General features: G+C 51.7%; 1 protein-coding gene across 1 annotated transcript in view; it reads left to right on the top strand.

The window, feature by feature from the left end:
- The first annotated feature begins 3110 nt into the window (after positions 1 to 3110).
- Positions 3111 to 19095, top strand: part of CHRDL2 (chordin like 2) — a 30673-nt gene continuing 14688 nt past the window's right edge. The window contains exons 1-3 of the mRNA XM_058544536.1: positions 3111 to 3560; positions 13742 to 13854; positions 17691 to 17784. Of these exons, the coding sequence (XP_058400519.1) occupies positions 3479 to 3560; positions 13742 to 13854; positions 17691 to 17784 (289 nt within the window). The 5' untranslated portion in view covers positions 3111 to 3478. The remainder of the gene's footprint in view (positions 3561 to 13741; positions 13855 to 17690; positions 17785 to 19095) is intronic.

The raw sequence follows: 19095 nt of genomic DNA on the forward strand, positions 1-19095 counted from the left end.
TTTTTTTGCAGGGAAGGATTCGCCCTGAGCTAACATCTGTTGCCAATCCTCCTCTTTTTTTCTTTTCTTGTCCCCAAAGTCCCAGTACATAGTTGTATATCATTGTTGTAAGTCCTTCTAGATCTGTATGTGAGCTGCCACCACAGCATGGCAACTGACAGACGGGTGGTGCGGTCCTGAGACTGGGAAACAAACCCGGGCCATGGGGGTGAGAGCGCAGAACTTTAACCACAAGACCATCAGGGCTGGCTCACCAATAGTCTAATTTTTATCTGTCACTATACACATGTGCCCCTTTACCCCTTTCACCCTCCCCCCACACCCTTCCCCCTTGGTAACCACTAATCTGTTCTCTTTATCTATGTGTTTGTTTCTTTATCTTCCACATATGAGTGAAATCATATGGTATTTGTCTTTCTCTGTCTGACTTATTTCACTTAGCATAATACCTTCAAGGTCCATCCATGTTGTTGCAAATGGCATGATTTTGTCCTTTTTTAAGGCTGAGTATACATCACATCTTTATCCATTCCTCTGTTGATGGGCACTTGGGTTGCTTCCAAGTCTTGGCTATTTATTATTTTTTTTTATAATTTTATTTATTTATTTATTTTTCCCCCAAAGCTCCAGCAGATAGATGTATGTCATAGCTGCACATCCGTCTAGTTGCTATATGTGGGACGCAGCCTCAGCATGGCCGGAGAAGCGGTGCGTCGGTGCGTGCCTGGGATCCGAACCCGGGCTGCCAGCAGCAGAGCACGTGCACCTAACCACTAAGCCACGGGGCTGGCCCAAGGCTATTTTGAATAATGCTGCGATGAACATAGGGGTGCATATATTGTTTTGAATTATCGATTTCATGTTCTTTGGATAAATACTCAGCAATGGAATAGCTGGATCATATGGTATTTTTATTTTTAATTTTTTGAGATATCTCCATACTATTTTCCATAGTGGCTGCACCAGTTTGCATTCCCACCAGCAGTGTATGAGGGTTTCCTTTTCTCCACATCCTCTCCAACACGTGTTATTTCTTGTCTTGTTAATTCTAGCCATTCTGATGAGTGTGAGATATCTCATTGTAGTTTTGATTTTAATTCCCTAATAATCAGTGATGTTGAACATCTTTTCATGTGCCTGTTGGTCATCTGTATTTCTTCTTTGGAAAAATGGCTGTTCGTATCCTCTGCCCATTTTTTGATCAGGTTGTTCCTTTTTTTTGTTGTTGAATTGTATGAGTTCTTTATATATTTTGGAAATTAACTAGGGGAAGGCAATCTTAATCTACCTCTCTTACACCTAAAACATGAATATATGTGTACAGCAGATTTCCAACAAAGATAGAGAAAGGAAAAGACCTCTGTCCCAGATCCTTGGGATGAGATTATTTCTGCAATTAAGCACTAAATTTAACTCTGAGCTCTCTGAAAGCCAAGGCAAAAAGGGAAGCATGATGACATACATCACTTTCATGATCTGTTAAAGTATACTGAGGGGAGAGGAAGACACTGGCCAGATGGTAGTGGGAGAAGTTAAGCCTGAAGGGTATCTGGGACAGATCATGTTTGTCCCTGATTCTGAGAGCCCTGGGGAAGCTCTGTTTCTGGGATAACTGGTTCCTCCCAGTGCTCTCTGCTCTGGAGGGGATGGACTGGCAGCACAGCAGAATGGGGAGCCCAGCCTTAGCTCAGGAAGACATCTTTACAGACAGCCAGTCAGAAGTGTTTCAACCTGGAAATGCGATTCCCTACCAGGGTGGGATGTGGCTCAACATCCCATCTCTTCTCCCTTCTCCCAGGGTTCTTCCCTCCACACTCACTAGAGTTCCCAGCAGCTCTGCAAGAGAAGCTGGGCAGGAAGTTGAGGTCCAAAGCAGGGATGGATGTACATACCCAAAATATCCCAGCAAGTTAGGGAGAGAACCACGACAAGGATTTGATTTCAGAGTCGGGGTGTTTTTCTGGACAGAGCTGGTTGTTCTCTTCTTAGGGTCCTATTAATTCATGCTCTCATTCAACACAAGATGTGGAGCACCAACCAAGCGCTGGGGGTGGAGAGCTTCAGGGCCCTGCCCTCAGGGAGCTCACCTTCTAGTGGGAAAGAATGCACTCTGACAACCAGCTGAAGAGGACTGAACATGGCCAACACTCAGAGAGGTGCAGGCCTTACCTGCAGAAGCAAAGGAGAGACTGTGTCCTGCTTGGGGATGGGGAGGGCGGAAGCAGAGAAAGACTTCCAGAGGAAGGGCCAAGGATCCAGCTGGTCTGGATTTCAACCTGCGCATGGCACATGGATACGGAGGGGAACTGGTAAGGGCATTCTAGGCGCCTGGAATTACGATCCCCTCTTTTAGAGATTAGAGTGTTTTGACGTTCATTATCTCATTTCATGTTCGCAACAATTGTGGAAAGCTATTAAAAGGCACTAAAGATATTAAGATCCCTATTCTAGAGATGGGGAAACAGACACTGAGGTGGAGTGGCCAAGACCACCAACATAATTAAGAACAGCAAGTGTCCTGATTCCATCCAGAGGCCGCGGTCTGTGCACGCACCACCAGAGCGCCTCTCGGTTCCGCAGCCGGCTTCCCCTCTCCGACCCCGACATCTCATCCTTCCCCACCAGAAAGTTCCACCTGAAGCCTAACTGGGTTCCACCGTTCTGCATTCTGGGCGTCGTGGGGAGTCAGGGGTTAAAGCCCGTGGCCCGGGTGGCCCCTTCCCCCTCCCCAGCCCCCTCGTCTGCTCTCGGCGCCGCGCCTGGGGCGTCCGTCCCAGAGACCCGCACGAGAGAGGAGGGGGGGAAAGTGGGCCTGTTTCTCGGGTGGCCAATCCACCGAGCCCGCGGTGCCCCAGAGGAGGCGCCAGCGCTAGGCCAGCGCCAGGCCGGGGCTGCCTGCTTCCCGCGGCAAAGTACAAATGCGCCCGAGCGCGGCGCCTGGCGCCCTTGGCGTGCACAGCCGGCCCGCGCGCAGCCAACCCCCGCGGCCGCCGCGCCGTCGCCGCCGCCGGTACCGCCGCCCCGCCGGGCCCCAGGACCCCGCGGCCCGACCCCGAGCCCACCGAGCAGGGGGCGCCGGCCGCTTCTAGCCCGCGCGCCCAGAACAGCCGGCTGGTCCCGCGCGCCTCAGCCAGTGCTGCGCGCTCTGCAGACCCCTGTCGTCTCCCGTCTTTCTTCTCCTCCCCTCCCTCTCACCTTCTCTTTTGCTTTTATTGCTTTTCCCTCTTGCTGTACCTTCCTCCTCTCTCCATCTCTCTCGCTCCTTTCCCCTTGTTCTCTTTCCACCTTCCTCTTATTCCCACCGTGGACCTCCCTTTCTGTCCTCACCACCTTCTTCTCGACTCTTCTCTGACTCTCCACTGTAGCAGCAGCCTTCCCTGGGACTGTGGATTGCTTTGTGCCCCTGTGCCTCAGTGTCCCCCTCATCTCACTTTCTCCCGGCTCAGCGCCTGGCGGCCTGGCCCTGGGGGAAGGAAGGATGGTTCCCGAGGTAAGGGTGCTCTCCTCCTTGCTGGGACTCGCGCTGCTCTGGTTCCCCTTGGACTCCCACGCTCGAGCCCGTAAGTAGAGGGGTGGGCAGCGCTGGGTGGGCAGAAGTGGGATGGGAGTCCCCGGCATATGTGGGAAAGTGCCAGGACTTGGGACCCCAAACTGTTCTGACAGCCGTCCAGGCAGCACCTGCCGGGAGCGCGGAGGCTCCCCTGCGGACCAGTTTGGGCTGATGAGTCTGGGAGACGGGGGAACTTGGCAAGACTCGGAACCAAGGTGGCTGGGGCCATGGACCTGAGGATGGGGGACTAAGGGCAGTGGGAGAGAGGGCAGGACGCTGTGCTTTTTTAGGGGGAGGGGGGCTCATTCCTAGCAGTGTCCGGTATGTTTGGCTGCAAGGGTGTGATGAAGAGGAGAAAGCTATTGCATTTAAAGAGAGCTGGGGAAAGAAAGAAGAGCCAACTAGGATAACCTTGTGGTTCTTTCATCTCTTGGTCCTCACAACGCTCCCATGAGGTAGGTGTCATCATTTGCATTTTACAGATGAGAAAAGTTAAGCAGAGAGAAGAAACTTGCTCCAGTTTACAGAGTTCCTAAGCCATCCGAAGCCAGAACTCTCCAATTCCAAATCCCAAGCTGTTTTTCCCTGCACCACAGCATCTGGAAGGAACCCTGATTTGGAGTTGTGAGAGTCCGGGAGGCAGCAGGGCGCAGTGAGATGGACCAGGGTCTTCACTATCCCGGATCTGTTGAATACCAGCTGGTGGGAGGCAGGCATGGAGGGTATCTCTCTGAGCCTCAGTTTCCTAATCTATAAAATGGGAGTAAAAATCCCGGGACTGTTGTAAGGATTAAATTAGAGAAAATATGTAAAGCAACTAACTGGTACATGGTAGGTTCTTAAAAAATATCAGTTCCCTAATTCATGCTTTTCCACTTAGACACAGTGTAACCTCACAAAGTTTATACAATCTCTCTGAACCTCAGTTTCCTCACTGCCCCTACTATAGGCTGGTGGACCCCCTCCCATCTCCTGCCAATCTCTTAGAATGCTGTGAGGATGGAGAACAAAACCAAAGATTCTCATAATGAGAAGGAAGGAGCTTAGTTCAAACCCCAAAATACCCGATAAAGAAACTGAGGCCAGAGGGGCAGTGGTTTGCTCCAGGTTACACAGGGCAGAGGCTGGGATGAAGACCCCAGTTTCCCAGCTATCAGCCTGGTGTTCTTTCCTCTTCACAGCTCAGCTCCCCCATCTCTGCCTCTCTTTTGCACTTGACTCTCTGGAGCCGGCAGTGCTGGATTTTGTTTCATTCTTGTCTCTGCTCGTGAGGGCAGCCTGCGTGTCTGGTTGTCTCTGGGCTGCCAGCAGCATGAGACTCACAGAAGTCCTTAGTAACAAGTAATGGAGAGAGCTCTGTGTTGGGTTCAAGTCCTGTCTCTGCCCCTTAGTAGCAGTGTGATTTTTCATAAGTCACGACTTCTCTGAGCCTCAATTTCTTCATGTGTCTAAGACACATACTCACCTGGAACTCAGAGGGTTCTTGGAAGGATTGAAGGAGGTGCCTGTGTTCACGTGGGCCAGCACAATGCCTACTACTCAGTGAACGTCTCCTCCCCCTCCTTGAGCCCTGGAAGTTTCCTCCTAACACCTGCCTGTTGCTTCTCAAAAGAGACTTAGCACAGGATGCCCTCCATGCCTGCCTCCTTTCCTCTTGGCACATCATTCTTAGTCCCCAGGGTTTCTCCAGATATCGTTGCCCTTGATGCATCTTGGAAAGATGTCCTAGAATCAGATCTTTGTGCAGGATTGCTCCTGTCCTGCCCACGCCCCTCCTCTGCACAGCCCTTTACAGCCTTGCTTAGGTCACATCTCTTCCAGCAAACTCGCTGGCCACCTGGTCCACTCTGATCTCCCCTCATCTGTGCCTCCACTGGCCTTTGGGCCCCTACCTCTCACTGGGTGCTGCCAGTATTCTGTACCCCCTACCGCCTGGAGCCTCGCTCCAGACACGCAAGAAAAAAACCCGGAGCAGCCCTGTTGAGTTAAAGTGGAGTGGACTGGTATTCAGAGGGGTGTGTTGTGCTTCTGGGATGTCAGAGCTGGGAGAACCTTTGAAAATCATCTGCTTCTACCCCTCAATTTACCAATCTGTATAGTTAAACTGAAGCCTGGAAAAGGGGAGTGACTTGCCCAAGGTCCCACAGCAAATTTATTAAGAAAAGAGTAGAGACCTGGATCCTAGTCCCTGATTTGTCACTTATTGGTTGTGTGAATTGAGAGAAATCACTTCCCTTCTCTGAGCCTCATTTTGTTTAGTGCTAACAATCTATGAATCTAGAAATTATCCTATAGTCATTTGCCAGGGTCCTATTTGAAGATTTCTTATGAAGGTCTTCGTCTTAGTTTAAGTAAGATCTCAGGCCTGATGTGGGTAAGACATCTCCTGGTGACATCTTAGGTGCTTTCAGAAGTGGTGCCAACAGATGGAAATTCTCAAGTCTGTGTGGTGTCAGCCTCCTCAGGTGGCCCAGTCCTGCCCAATGCCAAGGGCCTGTGAGCATGTGTGGCAGCTTGCTCCTTAGTTAAAGTACAAGGCTATTCAAACAAAGGTTGTTCTATCCTTGGCTCTATTTCCAGCCACAGACTGAGCCCTGATCCCAGCCCAGACTGAGTCTCAACTCCAGCCACAGATTGAGCTCTGATCCTCAAACCCTGACCATAGATTGAATCCCGACTCTACCCCTGGGCTAGAGCCCTTACCCAGGCCGGATCAATGACCTGCTCACTGACCAGTACTGACTGCAGTCCCAGGCTGAGCTGCATACGTGTGTGATGCTGGTCACTTTGGACACCCACCACTCTGTGGAACAAGAACCTGCTTAGTATCTTGACTCCCTCTCCAGTGCTCTTTCCCCTATGTCAGCTTCTCTCCTTTGTGCTCTTCCCTTACTAACTGTCCCTCCTCTCCTTAAGATGTCCAGCTTGCTTCTGCTTTCTCTTCTCTCCCTCCATCCGATCCTGCTTTCAGGAGAGAGTCGGTTACCAGGTAAAAACATTGACCCCTCTAATCTTTCTCCAAGTGTTAAATGTACTATGGGAATCAAAGCTTTTGTTCCCAGGTGACAGAATCCCAGACCCCAGAAGCAGAGACGGGGTGGGAAGGGATTACCCCTGGTATGATGGGAGCAGAAGGCAAACTTGGAATCAGAAGGTCAGGGCACCAGCCCTGGCCCTGCCACCAATTCCAACTGTGACTCAGGGCAAGTTGCCTTTCTCTGCCTCTCAGCTTTCCCAGCTGTAAAGAGACAGTTAGACCCAAATAGATAATCATTGAGGACCATTCCGGCTTTAACATCCAGTAATCGAAGACTCTAAGATCCAAGGTGCTATTGCCTTGATTGTGAGTCCACTCTGACCTTTGGAAAGGGAGCTGGGGGACTGTGGGTCTGCCACCTGGTACTCCTGCCCCGCCAGGGAGGAGTAGATAGACAGACCCTCAGACACCAGGAGAAAGTACCTGGAGGGCCCGGGAGACCCGCCAGTGGGGACCCCGCCCGCTGTTCAGCTTAGTCGCATCCTCATCCACCTGTTCAGATGTACGTGAGGAGGTGGGGGCATCTAAGTGACATCTGGCTTCAGTCACGCCCCTCTCAGCGTCTCTGTCTAGAAGGTTCTGCACCTCCTCTCTCCCACCAGCAGAGGTCTCTGTCTCACTCACTCGTCCGCAGGCTGCAGAGCCGGAGCCGGGCAACAGCTGCGCGGTTGCTCCAGCTGTTGCACCTGTTCCAGGACTGGCCTCTCAAGTTCCCCAAGCCGCCAGTCCCGGCGCCGGGCTCTGGGAGAGGGACCTTGAATCCCTTGGACTCCCAAAGAAAAGGACTGGCGTGGGAGCCGTGCCCCTGGGAGGTGCAGTGCTGAGATCATTTCAGGCACTCCCCTGCCTCTGGGCAGGATCCCATCCAGGAGATGGCTGTTCCACAGTCTTCTTCTGTTACCCCTTCTCGTAGTCAGGGTTCTTTCCTATGTCTCACCCGAACCCATTTGCTTGCAATTTAAAGCCATTTCTTCTGGTCCTGTTCCTTAGGGGAGGCGTGTCCCTATAAGCTTCCCCCTCAGATCTGAAGACCGGCATTGGAGTTTGTGCTGGCATAAATCAGTGATCTTAGGCAAGTCCTGATCCCTCTCTGGGACTCAGTTTCCACATCTGTAAAATAGGGGATTGGACATCATCTCTCAGTCCCTAACTTTCCAAGATTCTGTGAATCTAACTGTATATGTCCAGTGCAGAATAGAATGTACACAGTCTCATCTCTGCCCCCTGACCCTTCCAGGTAACAGAGCTGCCTTTCCTGGTTTGACGATTCTCTGCTTTGAGGTCCTTCTATGCTCCTGAACATCTGTCACATGCCAATAAGAGGAGTCAGGTTCAGAGATGTGAGGCCCTTTCCCTAGGCTGCACAGCTCAGCCACTGAGGAGCTGAGGTTTTCACTTCTGATTCCCTAAGGAGGCCTCCCCCACCAGGTGCCAGCGCCCAGAGCAGAGCTTGTGCCTCAGAGTGGAGTAGGGTTTGTTTGTGTGAAAAGGGGACTATAAATAAATAGAGAAAGTATGGCTGTGTGGGCGTGAGGGGAAAGATGTAAACGTTCTCACATTCCTGTGCAGCCTGGCTTGTTCAGGTTTCTTGAGTTCTTGCAGGCTGGGGACAGGCCAGCCACAGTTCCAGGCCTCTCTCCTCTCACCCCAGCCCCGCCCCCGCCTGGTGCCATTTTCATGGCCTTATCCGGCCTCCCCTACAGCCCAGAAGCTTCTTTCTTGTTGTCTTTTCTGCCTCCTATTGGAAGAATTCCCAACCACACTACCCACTCCCAACTGACCCCCTACGAGACCTTTATCACAGCATGAGAGTTTCAAGGCAGACTGTGGGATGACCTTGGATGAAACAGTTTGAAAATTCTGACTTACATGTGAAGATCATGGGATCACTCATCCCCTTACCTGCCCAGCCTCCTGACCTTTTAGTACATAGTGTTTGTGTGGTTTGGGAGTTCAGATGGCAAGAGCTGGAAAGGAGACGTCAAAGGCTAGTTCCTGGTAGGTGGCAGGGCCAAAGTGCTGAAAGGGATTGGCTCTCCTATCACATAATGAACTTCTCTTTTTGTTAAAGAAAGAAGTTTCCAGAATTAAGGACCATCCGTCATCTCCTCTTCTAGAACCTCCCTTCTCCATTGACTCCATTCTTTTATTGTGCATTCATTTATTGAGCACCAACTCCAGGTAGGCTCTGTGCAGAGCCCTGGAGATATGAAAATTAATGAGATCTGGCCCTTGCTCTCAAGAACGTCACAGTTTAGTAAGGAAGAAGAACCCACTAATGAGTACGTCTAATCCACAATGATAAGAGCTGTAACAGAGGGCTGAACTCAGTTCTGTTGGAGCCCCAGCGAGGGAATGGCCAGTGGCCTGGAAGGTTGGGGCCACTTCACAGAAAGGGTGGCACCTAAACAGGCTTTTGAAGAATGAGGAGGAGTTGGTCAAACTTTGGAGATGGGGAGTCACATTCCAGGTGGAGGAAACAGCATGTGTGGAGGCATGAAAGTGTGAAGGAGCCTGGCAGGGTGTGGAAGAGTGAGAAATTCAGCAAGAGGAGGTGAGGCTGAAAACAGGGCCACTACCGAGAGTTTTGTTGGAAAAGCAGGCTGGGGGTGACATAACATTTGGAGTCTTGTCTGGTAAATATTGCTGCCCTGAATTCAGATTAGGCCGACTAAGTCCAATTACTTTAAGTCAGTGTCAAGCTAGGGGAGGAGCTTTGGCTGTGTCCTATCCAAGTGGAGGTTTTCTGTGGGAAGAGGAGCTGGCATCCAGCATGCCCCAGCCACCTGCAGTGGCCTGCATGAACACAGTCACCCCATCTCTCTGCCTTTGCATGTAGCTCCTGCTGCCCCTCTGCACCTTGTAAACTCCTCCAGGACCCAGCTCAGGCTTCTTCTCAGGGAAGCCTTCCTTGAAGAGTCTCTGCTTCCACTATCATAGCAATAGCCAAACTGTGTGTATTATATCTATCTGTCTTCATTAGGCTCTGAGCTCCTTTAGGCTGGAGGCTGTCTTATTAAGTCATGTACCAGGCCCATGGACATGTATGACTTGATATATAAAAAGCTCAATAAATGAATGAATAGCGAACATAATGTTACTATTACTAATGATAATCACATATCATAATTAATGATAATAACATTTACTGCTTATCCTGCCAAGGACCCCACATCCACCTATCTCTTCAGGCCCGAAACTTCAATCCCATCCTTGACTGCTCTTTCAGCCTCTCCTCCTGTATCCAGCCTGTCCCAAAGCCTGCCCACTGTACCTACTAAGTATTTCTCAAACCTGTCCTTTTGCCCATCAGCACTGCTTCTCTCTTGGTCCAGGGCAGCATTATCTCAAAACATGATTCTAACAGCCTCCCCCTGGTCTGTCTACCTCCAGTCTTGCCCTCCAATCCATTCTCCATTCCTGTGGCCACAGCGATGATTCTAAAATGTAAAACCCTATCACAGGCACGTCCCAGTTTAAAGATTTTCCATGGCTTTCCTTTGCCCTCCGGGCTCTGAGGGCTCTGCCTCTCTCTCTCGCCTGATCTCTGACCTCTCACCACATCTGTCCCATTGTCCTCCTCAAACAAAAGCCCCCTCCACTAACTCTTTTTCCTGGGTTAGACATCACTGCCAGGGGCCATTCACTCCTAAAGATCCCTGACAAAAGGCCCAGTTGGCCCCCGAGTTGAGGAGACAGACATGGGCACCGGTGGGTGGGATGAGAGGTGGTGGTGGGTGGGGAGAGGAAGCAGGGCAGGCCCAAGGCCAGGGCAGGAGTGGGAAGGCCACAGACGACCAAAGGGAGTAGATGGGAAGGGACGGGATGTGAGAGACAAACTTTGCCTCCTTCTCTGTGTCACTCAGGATCGGCCCCACTGGCTCCTTGAATCTCATCCTAGCCTACCTTGGAGCCCCTGAGACCTTGGGTGTATGGGACCATCAACACATCCTAAATCATGAAAGCTTGAAATGATCAAATCTTAGAAGCACAAAATCATACAATTCTAGAAGCTTCATGTTCAAATGAAATGTAGGCTCTTGGAAACATGGAATTCTAAGATCTTGAATCTTAGGAACCTAGAACCTGGAGTCTTAGAATTTTGAAATCATGGATTCCTAAACTATCTGTGTAGAAAACCTTTGAGGATCGAAGTTTACCTCCCCCTCTTGTTTTGCAGATGGGAAACTGAGGCTCAGAGAAGGGAAGAAAGCCTTCCTCAATGTCACACAGTGAATTCGTGGCATAAGGGCCTAGAGCTCCTTCCACCAGCCACGTGCAAGGATGGGGTCTCCTGCCAGGACTGCAGGGAGGGAGGCAGCCTGCGGCCTGGCAGTTCTCTCTCCCGCCTGGCATGGCCTTGGGCACTCACTTCCCTAGAAGAGGGAGCTCCAGGCAATGCCGCCCTCTCTTGTGCCTCTCACCTTGGAGGGCATGGTGGGGTGGCGGTGGTGGCCACAGGAGGCCTCCTGGGGTTGAGGAATGGCCTGCCAGGCCCCCCACATTCTCAGCCACTGCCAGGTCTGTTGGTGGGAGGAGGGGCCTCCTGGCCTGGGCATGAGCTGAGACGTTCTCTCTGTCTTTATGCTCTGAGCAGGCGGTGGCGGGGAGGAGGTGCCAACTGGCACAGGGGCCAGGCCACAGAGCCGCCCCAAGGAAGGGGGGGACAGGCTTTCTTCAGCAACAAGGCTGAGACCTAAGGCTATGGTAGTGTTGCAATCGCCCACTCCTTGGTGGGGGGAGGGGACTGAGGAAGAAAGACATTATTCAATCCTTGGAGAGTTGGGCTGGCTCTGACAAGCACCCCAGCTGGGCCTGTGTCCCACCCTCTCGGCCAGCAGAGGCTGAGAGATAAACACAGCTCATTTGATACGGGCCAGCCGGGGCCTTGCTGGGAACAGGATCTGCTGCCTGATCCCCCCTCTACTTTGGGGGGCTGGGGAGGGTGTGGGAAGGGAACTAAGCTGTGTGTTCCTACGGTCCCCAGTGGCCATCAAAGCACAGACTCTGAGCGCATCATGACCACGGCCTCAGATCTTTGCTCTGGGAGCCCCAAGAGGCAGAGCAGGGCTGCGAGGAGCCAGAGGGAGGCTGGTTTCAGCTGCTTGCAGATGAAACTTGCTAAAGGTTAGGAGTGGCCCTGCAGCGTCTCTGCTCTGGAGGTGTGTGTCCCGGACTGTGCTCCACTGCACCCCCAACACGGAGAGGGATTCCTGCACTGTGTGTGTGCTGCCCCTGCTAGTGCACTACTTCCAGCACCCTGTGATTCTGTGGGTTTAAATGTCTAAGAGAATGATTCAGAGAGTGTGAGACTCTAGAAAGTGGGCAGCAGGAGGCATGAAAGGCAACCTCTAGATTCTAGACCAATAGGGGACCAGGAGAGAAAAATAGGGAGTGGGGGATGGTGGCCGGTGGGCAGAGAGAGAAGGAACCTCTAGGCCCCGGGATTGGGCAAAAAGCCATAGGAGGTGAGGTGAACTGAAGGCGGCTCTGCGTGGGAGCCTGGAGTCCTGGCTTCAAGTCACTAGCTGGATGGCCTTAGGCAAGTCACTTAGTCTCTGTGATCCTTAGTTTTCTCATAATTATGGTAGCAATCCCAATGACCCTGCAAGACGGACATTATCATCTTGAATAGATAATAGATGATAACTATTCAAAATGAATAATGTCCGTCTTGCAGGGTCATTGTTACCATAATTATGGATGGCATTCAACTAAGTGTGAGGAACTGGACTAAGTACGCACTTTATAAGCGTTATCCAATTTAATTCTCAAAACAATAGTGTTAATGAGATAAGTAATTTATGTAAAGAGAAGACAGTTAATAAATGTTGGTTCCTTTCTCCATATTTCAATCTCATTTAATTCAACAAGCCATTGGGGACACTTAGCTTGTGCTGGGCCTCCCGGTTCCCTCCTAAAAGAGCTCAGATTATTCTTTAGGCAATGGAGAATTTTCCTACAGGAATGATAGCATCTCTTCTAGGTTGTAAAAATTCCCAGGTACCTGAGTGGAGGAGGGTTGGCAGGGAGAGGGCAAGAGGCAGAGTGGTGGGGTCAGGGGCTGCAGCACCCACCCAGCCTGAGCCCTGACGCAGGTCTGGGTGGTGAGCGGGTAAAAGGTGAGGGCAGGAGTGTTCTAGAGATAGCCTGGAAGACTAGGCGATTGATTGGCTCAGACAGGTGAGAGAGAGCTGGAGGTGTCAGGAAAGCAGGATTGCAGGAGCATATGTAACCCACAGAAGGTAACAAACTATTTCAATCATTCTTAGAGGTATTCATCTACATATTGACAACTTATGTGCAAATTACAAAAATAGTCGATTGATGTGCAATCACACACACAATAATCAACTGACTGTGCAGTCACGTGGTACCAATGACCATTTTTCAGGACATTTAAAGGCCAGGTTTCTAAGAACCTTTCACTAGGCAGCATTTTCTTTTCCCAATTCAAGCACTTTCCTTCATGGCTCGCTGGGATTCAGGGACACAGTAGAGCAGGAAAGCAGGAAAGCTGCTGTGAGTGGCTTTATTCAAAAGGTAGGTCAGAGGACCCAGAGAGAGGGTGTGTGTGTGTGTGTGTGGGCTTGTGTATGTGTATGTGAGGAGGGAGGGGAACAGCAGAGGGCAAGGGAGGAGAGGGTGCAGAGATGTAGTAAATAAATAAGCAAAATGGGACAAAGGAAAAGGAAGCAAGTGTGATTATGAGGGCAGAAGGAGCACTGGACTGTGAGTCAGGAGACGGGCTGTCATCCCTGCTTGGTGACTGACTCGCTGTGTGACCTTAGAGGTGTAATTTATCCTCTCTGGGCTTCAGATTATTCATCTAATCATAATAACTAACATTTATCCCACAATTTAAATCTGTAAAGCCCTTTTACTGCTCGATCCCCTAACTGCCCTGTGAAAGAAGTACTAAGGTTCAGAGAGGGGCAGTGACATGCCCAAAGTCACACAGCAAGTGTGTGGTCAAGTTGAGATTCAAACTCAGACATTCTGGCCCCCTGCCTGGGAGAGCGCATCCCAGCGGCTTCTCTTTTGCCTGAGTGGTCCTGATGACATCCTTCCTAGAGTCAGATAGAAGTTGGGGTGAGGCAGGGTCTTTGTGCTGGAGGCTCCCGGGACTGACAATGCACTGGTTGGTTTGCCAGGCCCAGACATGTTCTGCCTTTTCCACGGGAAGAGATATTCCCCGGGCGAGAGCTGGCACCCCTACTTGGAGCCACAGGGCCTGATGTACTGCCTGCGCTGTACTTGCTCCGAGGTAGGTTTCTCTGGCCACTTGGGACAGGTATGTCTGGGAGACCTCCAGAGAAGTGACCCCAGAGGGAACGAGGACAGCCTGACTCTGAAGGTCAGGGGCATCCTGGAACCAGGCCCCCTGGCATCGTGCTCTGTCAGCAGCAGCTGAGGGACTTGGGGCCATACCACTTCGCTACCGAGTACTCAATACGTAGGAGTAGACAGCTACTGTGTGCCTCCCAGAGATAAGTCACACAGTGGGTCAGTCGCTGGGCTGGGATGAGGACCTGGGCCTCCCATCTCTCATCTCAGCCTTCTTTCCTGCTGGTGCCAGCCTCCCTGTCTCCCATGCAGGAGAAGACAGAGCCTGTCCGACCCCACCTCCCATTCTTTCCTTTCCTTGTCCTATTTCCTCCAGCCACCTCTCTTGCCGCCCTGCCTTAGTATGAGTTCTCCCAATGCCACTGGTCCAAATATTTATTCTTCAAGCCTTCGCCCAACTCCACCAGTAGGCTTACCTGATCCCTCACCTGGAAGTATTTTCTTCTTCTGGGATGCCACATAAGCTTCTCTGTCCATTTCTCCTGATCACTGTTGGTCAGTATAATAGTTATTTGTGTCTGTCAGGTACTGCCCCTCCTAGATGGAGCCCCTGAGAGCAGGTCTTCCTGGACACTCACTCATGCCCAGTTAGGTGTCCCACTGGAGGCTGAACAAACTGGGGCAGAGACCAGGTCTTTGTTCACCTCTGTCTCCTCTCGGCCCACCCCAACCCAGCACCCTCCACAGGGCCCTGTACAGTCAACTGAGTGGCATAAATGAGACCCCCATGTGGTCCAGAATTCTCAGGCCAGGTATGAGGTTGGAGGGGTGGGAAAGGAGGGAATGATTTGAAACACCCTTGGCTTTAGCTCAGCTGCCTGGGGCCCAGCCTAGTTGGCCTGATGTCCTCAGCTCTCTCTGTCCGGGTGCTGGTGCTTGGGAGGGAGGGGTACCTAGTTCCCAGCCGGAGCCAGCCCCTTAGGCCCTCTTTCCCTGCACAGAGCCAAGAGAGGAATGCAGAAGGCCAGTAAGAGCCTCCCTTGTTATAACAGTCCTCAAGGTGGGAGCCGAGAAGAGCTTCTGTGGAGACACTGGGAGGTGGAGGGAGTGTGAGCCAGCCCCTCTCCTGACTCTGATCACTGGGATCTCGCTCTCCCTGAGGCCTGTCCCTCTGATTCCCCACTGCTTCGGCCATGTTGGCCCCACGTAGAACTCTGACGCCAGTGGGGGCATAACTCCCCAGGACTGCCTTGCCTTGGTTTTCCTTAGCACATCTGAGGCCAATCAGCCTTTTCAAAAAGAACTTCATGAAATATAGCCAAAGAATAGGAAGGAAACCATAACAGAAAATTCCAGACATATCATGCGGTCCAGTTGACAAAGTCCAAGTTTTGTGATCCACTGGAGCTAACTCATTTCTCCCTCCCCAGAGTTCACACATCCACAGTTTCCCCAACCCAGGGAGCTGTAGGGGAGATCCCCCAAATACACCCTGAATCCCTCCACTTCTCTCCTCCATCACCGCTCCCCCCTAGTCTAAGCCACCTTCATCTCTCACCTGGGCTGCTACATGAGCGCCCTAACGGGTCTCCCCGATCCCCTCTCTAAATCCGTCCTCCACGTAGCAGCTAGAAGGATCTTTTCTGGACATTAAACTGATCATGTCATTCCAGAAGCTCTAAAAACCCTCTAGCAGCTTTTCATTGCACCTAAAGTAAAATTCACATTCCCTGCTGTGGGCTCTACAGGATCTGACTTCTGCCTTCTTCTCTAACCTCATTTCCTACCCACTCCAACACTTCAAACTCATTCCCACTTGTTGTTCCTCCACCTGGAATGTTCTTCCCGCAAATCTTCTCATGAATAGTCCTTTTTCATCTTGCAGCTCATCACATAAATGTTACCTCCTTATGAGGCTTTCTCTAACGGCTGTGTCTAAAATAGTCTAACCTTGTTAACTCAATCACATTACCTTGTTTTATTATTATCATAAATTGAACATCTGAAATGATCTTGTTCCTACTTGTTTATTTTTTATAGTCTGTTTCCCGCTGCTAGGATGTGAGCTCCGTGAGAGCAGAAACTTTGTCAGTCTCACTCACTGCCATGTCTCTAGTGCTCAGAGGAAGGCCTGACACCCGGTAGTTGTGCCGGAAATACTGAGTGAATGAATGAGCCCCTGACCCGTCCATCGGAGGCAGCTGGGCATCATGGAGAGTGCACAGACCCTGGAGACAGTGCTTACTTGCTGTGTGATCTTAGACCACTTAACCTCTCGGAGGCTCCTTTCTCATTTCGAAAGTGTGGATAATAGCACCTACCTCTAGGGTTGCTGAGAAGGAGTGAGATAATACACTTCTATGTAACATAAAGCCCTACCTAGTAGCCACTCAATAATGGTAGTTATGACTTTCCTGAGAGGCACCCTTTGGATGCAAGGCCTTGTCCCCTGCCCTCTCAACCCCTAGCCTGTCTCCATCTTATTTCCTGCACGTGTTGCCGATCATCTCCATACCTTGGCTCCTCCAAGGCTGGAATCAAGGAGAGATTCTAACTCTTCAGGCCACACAGTTCCTCACACTCCACCTCGCTTCTCATCTGAGGGGCTCAGTTCACCCTCCAGACATTTATTAAGCACCCAGGTGTGCCAGGCCTCTAGAAGGCCCCTGTTGGAGCCAATTCTGTGGACTCTAGGGCGCCCCTTAGCACTGACTAGTCCTTGTGATCACCTCTGGCCACCTTGGGAAGCAGTGGCTCCAGAGGGACTAGGGCTTGGTCCAGGGTTTTCCATCGGGCAAGAGGCTGCTCTGGGAGAAGTGCTGTCGGGGCAGTCGGGTGGGCACGGAGGCTGGGAACAAACTGGCCAACTTCAGAGTTTTAACAAAGCTGGCTCCGTTCACCTGAGAGAGAGACCATCTGTCCCTTCTCTCCTGGCTCTCATTCATTCACTCATTCATTCATTCAGACTTTAGCAGGCACTAACATGGAGCAAGGCCCTGTGCTGACAATTCGGAGATGAATAGAGGGAGGCTTGGTCTTTGTTCTTTTGAATTTGTGGTTAAATAGGTGAGACAGATGTGAATGGTTCATTACAACACAGTCCAGTGACCCCTTATGACAGAGGGAAGAGCAAGGTGTGGGCCGCCTAGGACGGGCTGACAAATGTCCAGGCGGGCTGGGAAAACCTCCAGAAGGGGTGGTGGCCTCTCTCCAGCTCCTCTGTGTCTGCTCCTCTGTTTGTGTGTGTGTTTCTCTGCCCCAGTTTCTTTCATTTGCTGTACTTCAAAAAGCATAAGAACTTCAGGCCCTTCCTTCTCTGGGGCCTCCTCCAAAGCCCTTGGGCAGGGCCTCCCAAACCTCCCAGAGATTTAAGGAGTGGATCACAAAGCCCGAGTCTTCTCCACATCAGGTTTCTAGTTGTGTCCCCATCCCTGTCACCTGCCCTCGTGTGTCACATTCCTCTCTTAATCATGAGACTCAGGCCCAGAGCTAAAAGCACAAAGCCCCAGAGTTAAAATAACACAGTCTAGATTGGTGTTCTAATAACTCAGGCCTTTTGCTTGTATTTCTCAAACACCATGAAGGGGACACAAAGTCTGCACAAATCCACACACACTGTGCCCTCCTCTGTGGGGGAGGAGGGACACGGATGGGCAAGCCACGCAAGTTATCAGGGGCAGGGGAGAGGCTGGACAAATTGAGTTTATTGTTTTACTAGGCCAATGTCCAGCAGTGGGATGGCTTTTGGGAGAAGATGCATTCAGGTGGGAGGCAATGGCTCTTTGGAACCAGCACTGACCCCTGTGTCCCCTTCAGAGTGCCCAAGTGAGCTGTTACCGCCTCCACTGCCCACCTGTCCACTGCCCCCAGCCTGTGACCGAGCCGCAGCAGTGCTGTCCCCGGTGTGTGGGTAAGTAGCCTCGCTCCCCGCCTTGCCCACTGGCCCTTATCTCACTCCTGATGCAGGCCTTTGGCTGAGAGGGGCCCCTGGAGTGAGAGGGGTAGTCTCTAGCCATCAGAAGTGTTGAAACACAAAGGTGCTCAGGGGAAGAAACATCCGGGATCCCCAAGGAGCGCTGGGGTAGCAGCAAACTACTTTCTTCGGTAGCTGTGCATGACGGGAGGAGGGAGCAATGTGGAAAGTAGCTGAAGGAAAGGGGGTGCTTGGCCTGTTGACAGCACACTTGGGCTCCAGTCTCTCTCTGGCTGGCCTGAGCGGGAGGGAGGGACACGCCCTGTGTAAGTGGAGTGGGTGAGCTGGGGCTGGGATGCCCTGTAGGGAGACCCCAGGATTACCACCCTGGGGCTGGGAATGACCAAAGGGATTGGAGTACACGTGCTCTGAAATTCCTCACAGTGCTGAGGTTCGAGGACTCTGTGTCCTGATGCTAAATGTCCGCGATTCTATGATTTTAAGATTCTAAGGGCCCCTGAGACTGGGATTCTAGGAAGCAGAGGTAAGAGAGAGGAGAGGACAGGTAAGAAGAAACTGGCATGACTGAGTGGCCAATGAGGGGCAGCCAGGGGGGAGGCCAACTTAGAAGGAGGGAGATATTGAGAGGGAAATCGGTGTTTAGAAGCATCAAGAAGGTGAGGAAGGAAGGCTCCAGATTATGTCCTCAGCTCCAGGCTCTGGAACCAGGCTCTCCTGGTGAGCTGGGGACCAGTGCAGAGTATGTATGTAGAAGGGCTCATTTTCCAAGTGGGACCCCGGTAGGGATCTGACTGTGGCTCTGACTTGGTTCGTAGAGATTCCTGGCTCTGGGTTCCTTGGGCAGCAGGGGCTCTGCGCTTCATCCTGCCCGGTGAGGGGGCATCATGGCTCCTCCCTGGCTGGGGCAGACTCCAGGAGTCCCGGCCTTTTCCTGCTGTCTGTGCCTTGCCCAGACCCCTTCTCCTTCACATGCTCCTCTCTCCCTCTCTCTTTTCGGGCCCTGCCCCCTTGCCAGCCCGGCTCTACATGTTCTTCATGACTCAGCTCAGCCATCAGCACCCTCAGGAAGCCTTCTCTGACCCCCTACACCCCGGCTGAGTTAGGGGCTCCTCGGTGCTGCCACAACTTCTGTGCTTCCATCCACCCTAGCCCTTACCATACAGTGTCACAGCTTGTGGCATGTGTCTCTAGCCAGTTAGATTGTGAGTTTCTTGATGGGAGGGGCTGAATCTTATCCGGCACTCTGTTCCCAATGCCTAGCATGGTGCCTGGTACAGAGAAGGTGCT

This window comes from Diceros bicornis, chromosome 7 (assembly GCF_020826845.1).
Source record: "Diceros bicornis minor isolate mBicDic1 chromosome 7, mDicBic1.mat.cur, whole genome shotgun sequence".
NCBI classification, from domain to species: Eukaryota; Metazoa; Chordata; class Mammalia; order Perissodactyla; family Rhinocerotidae; genus Diceros; species Diceros bicornis.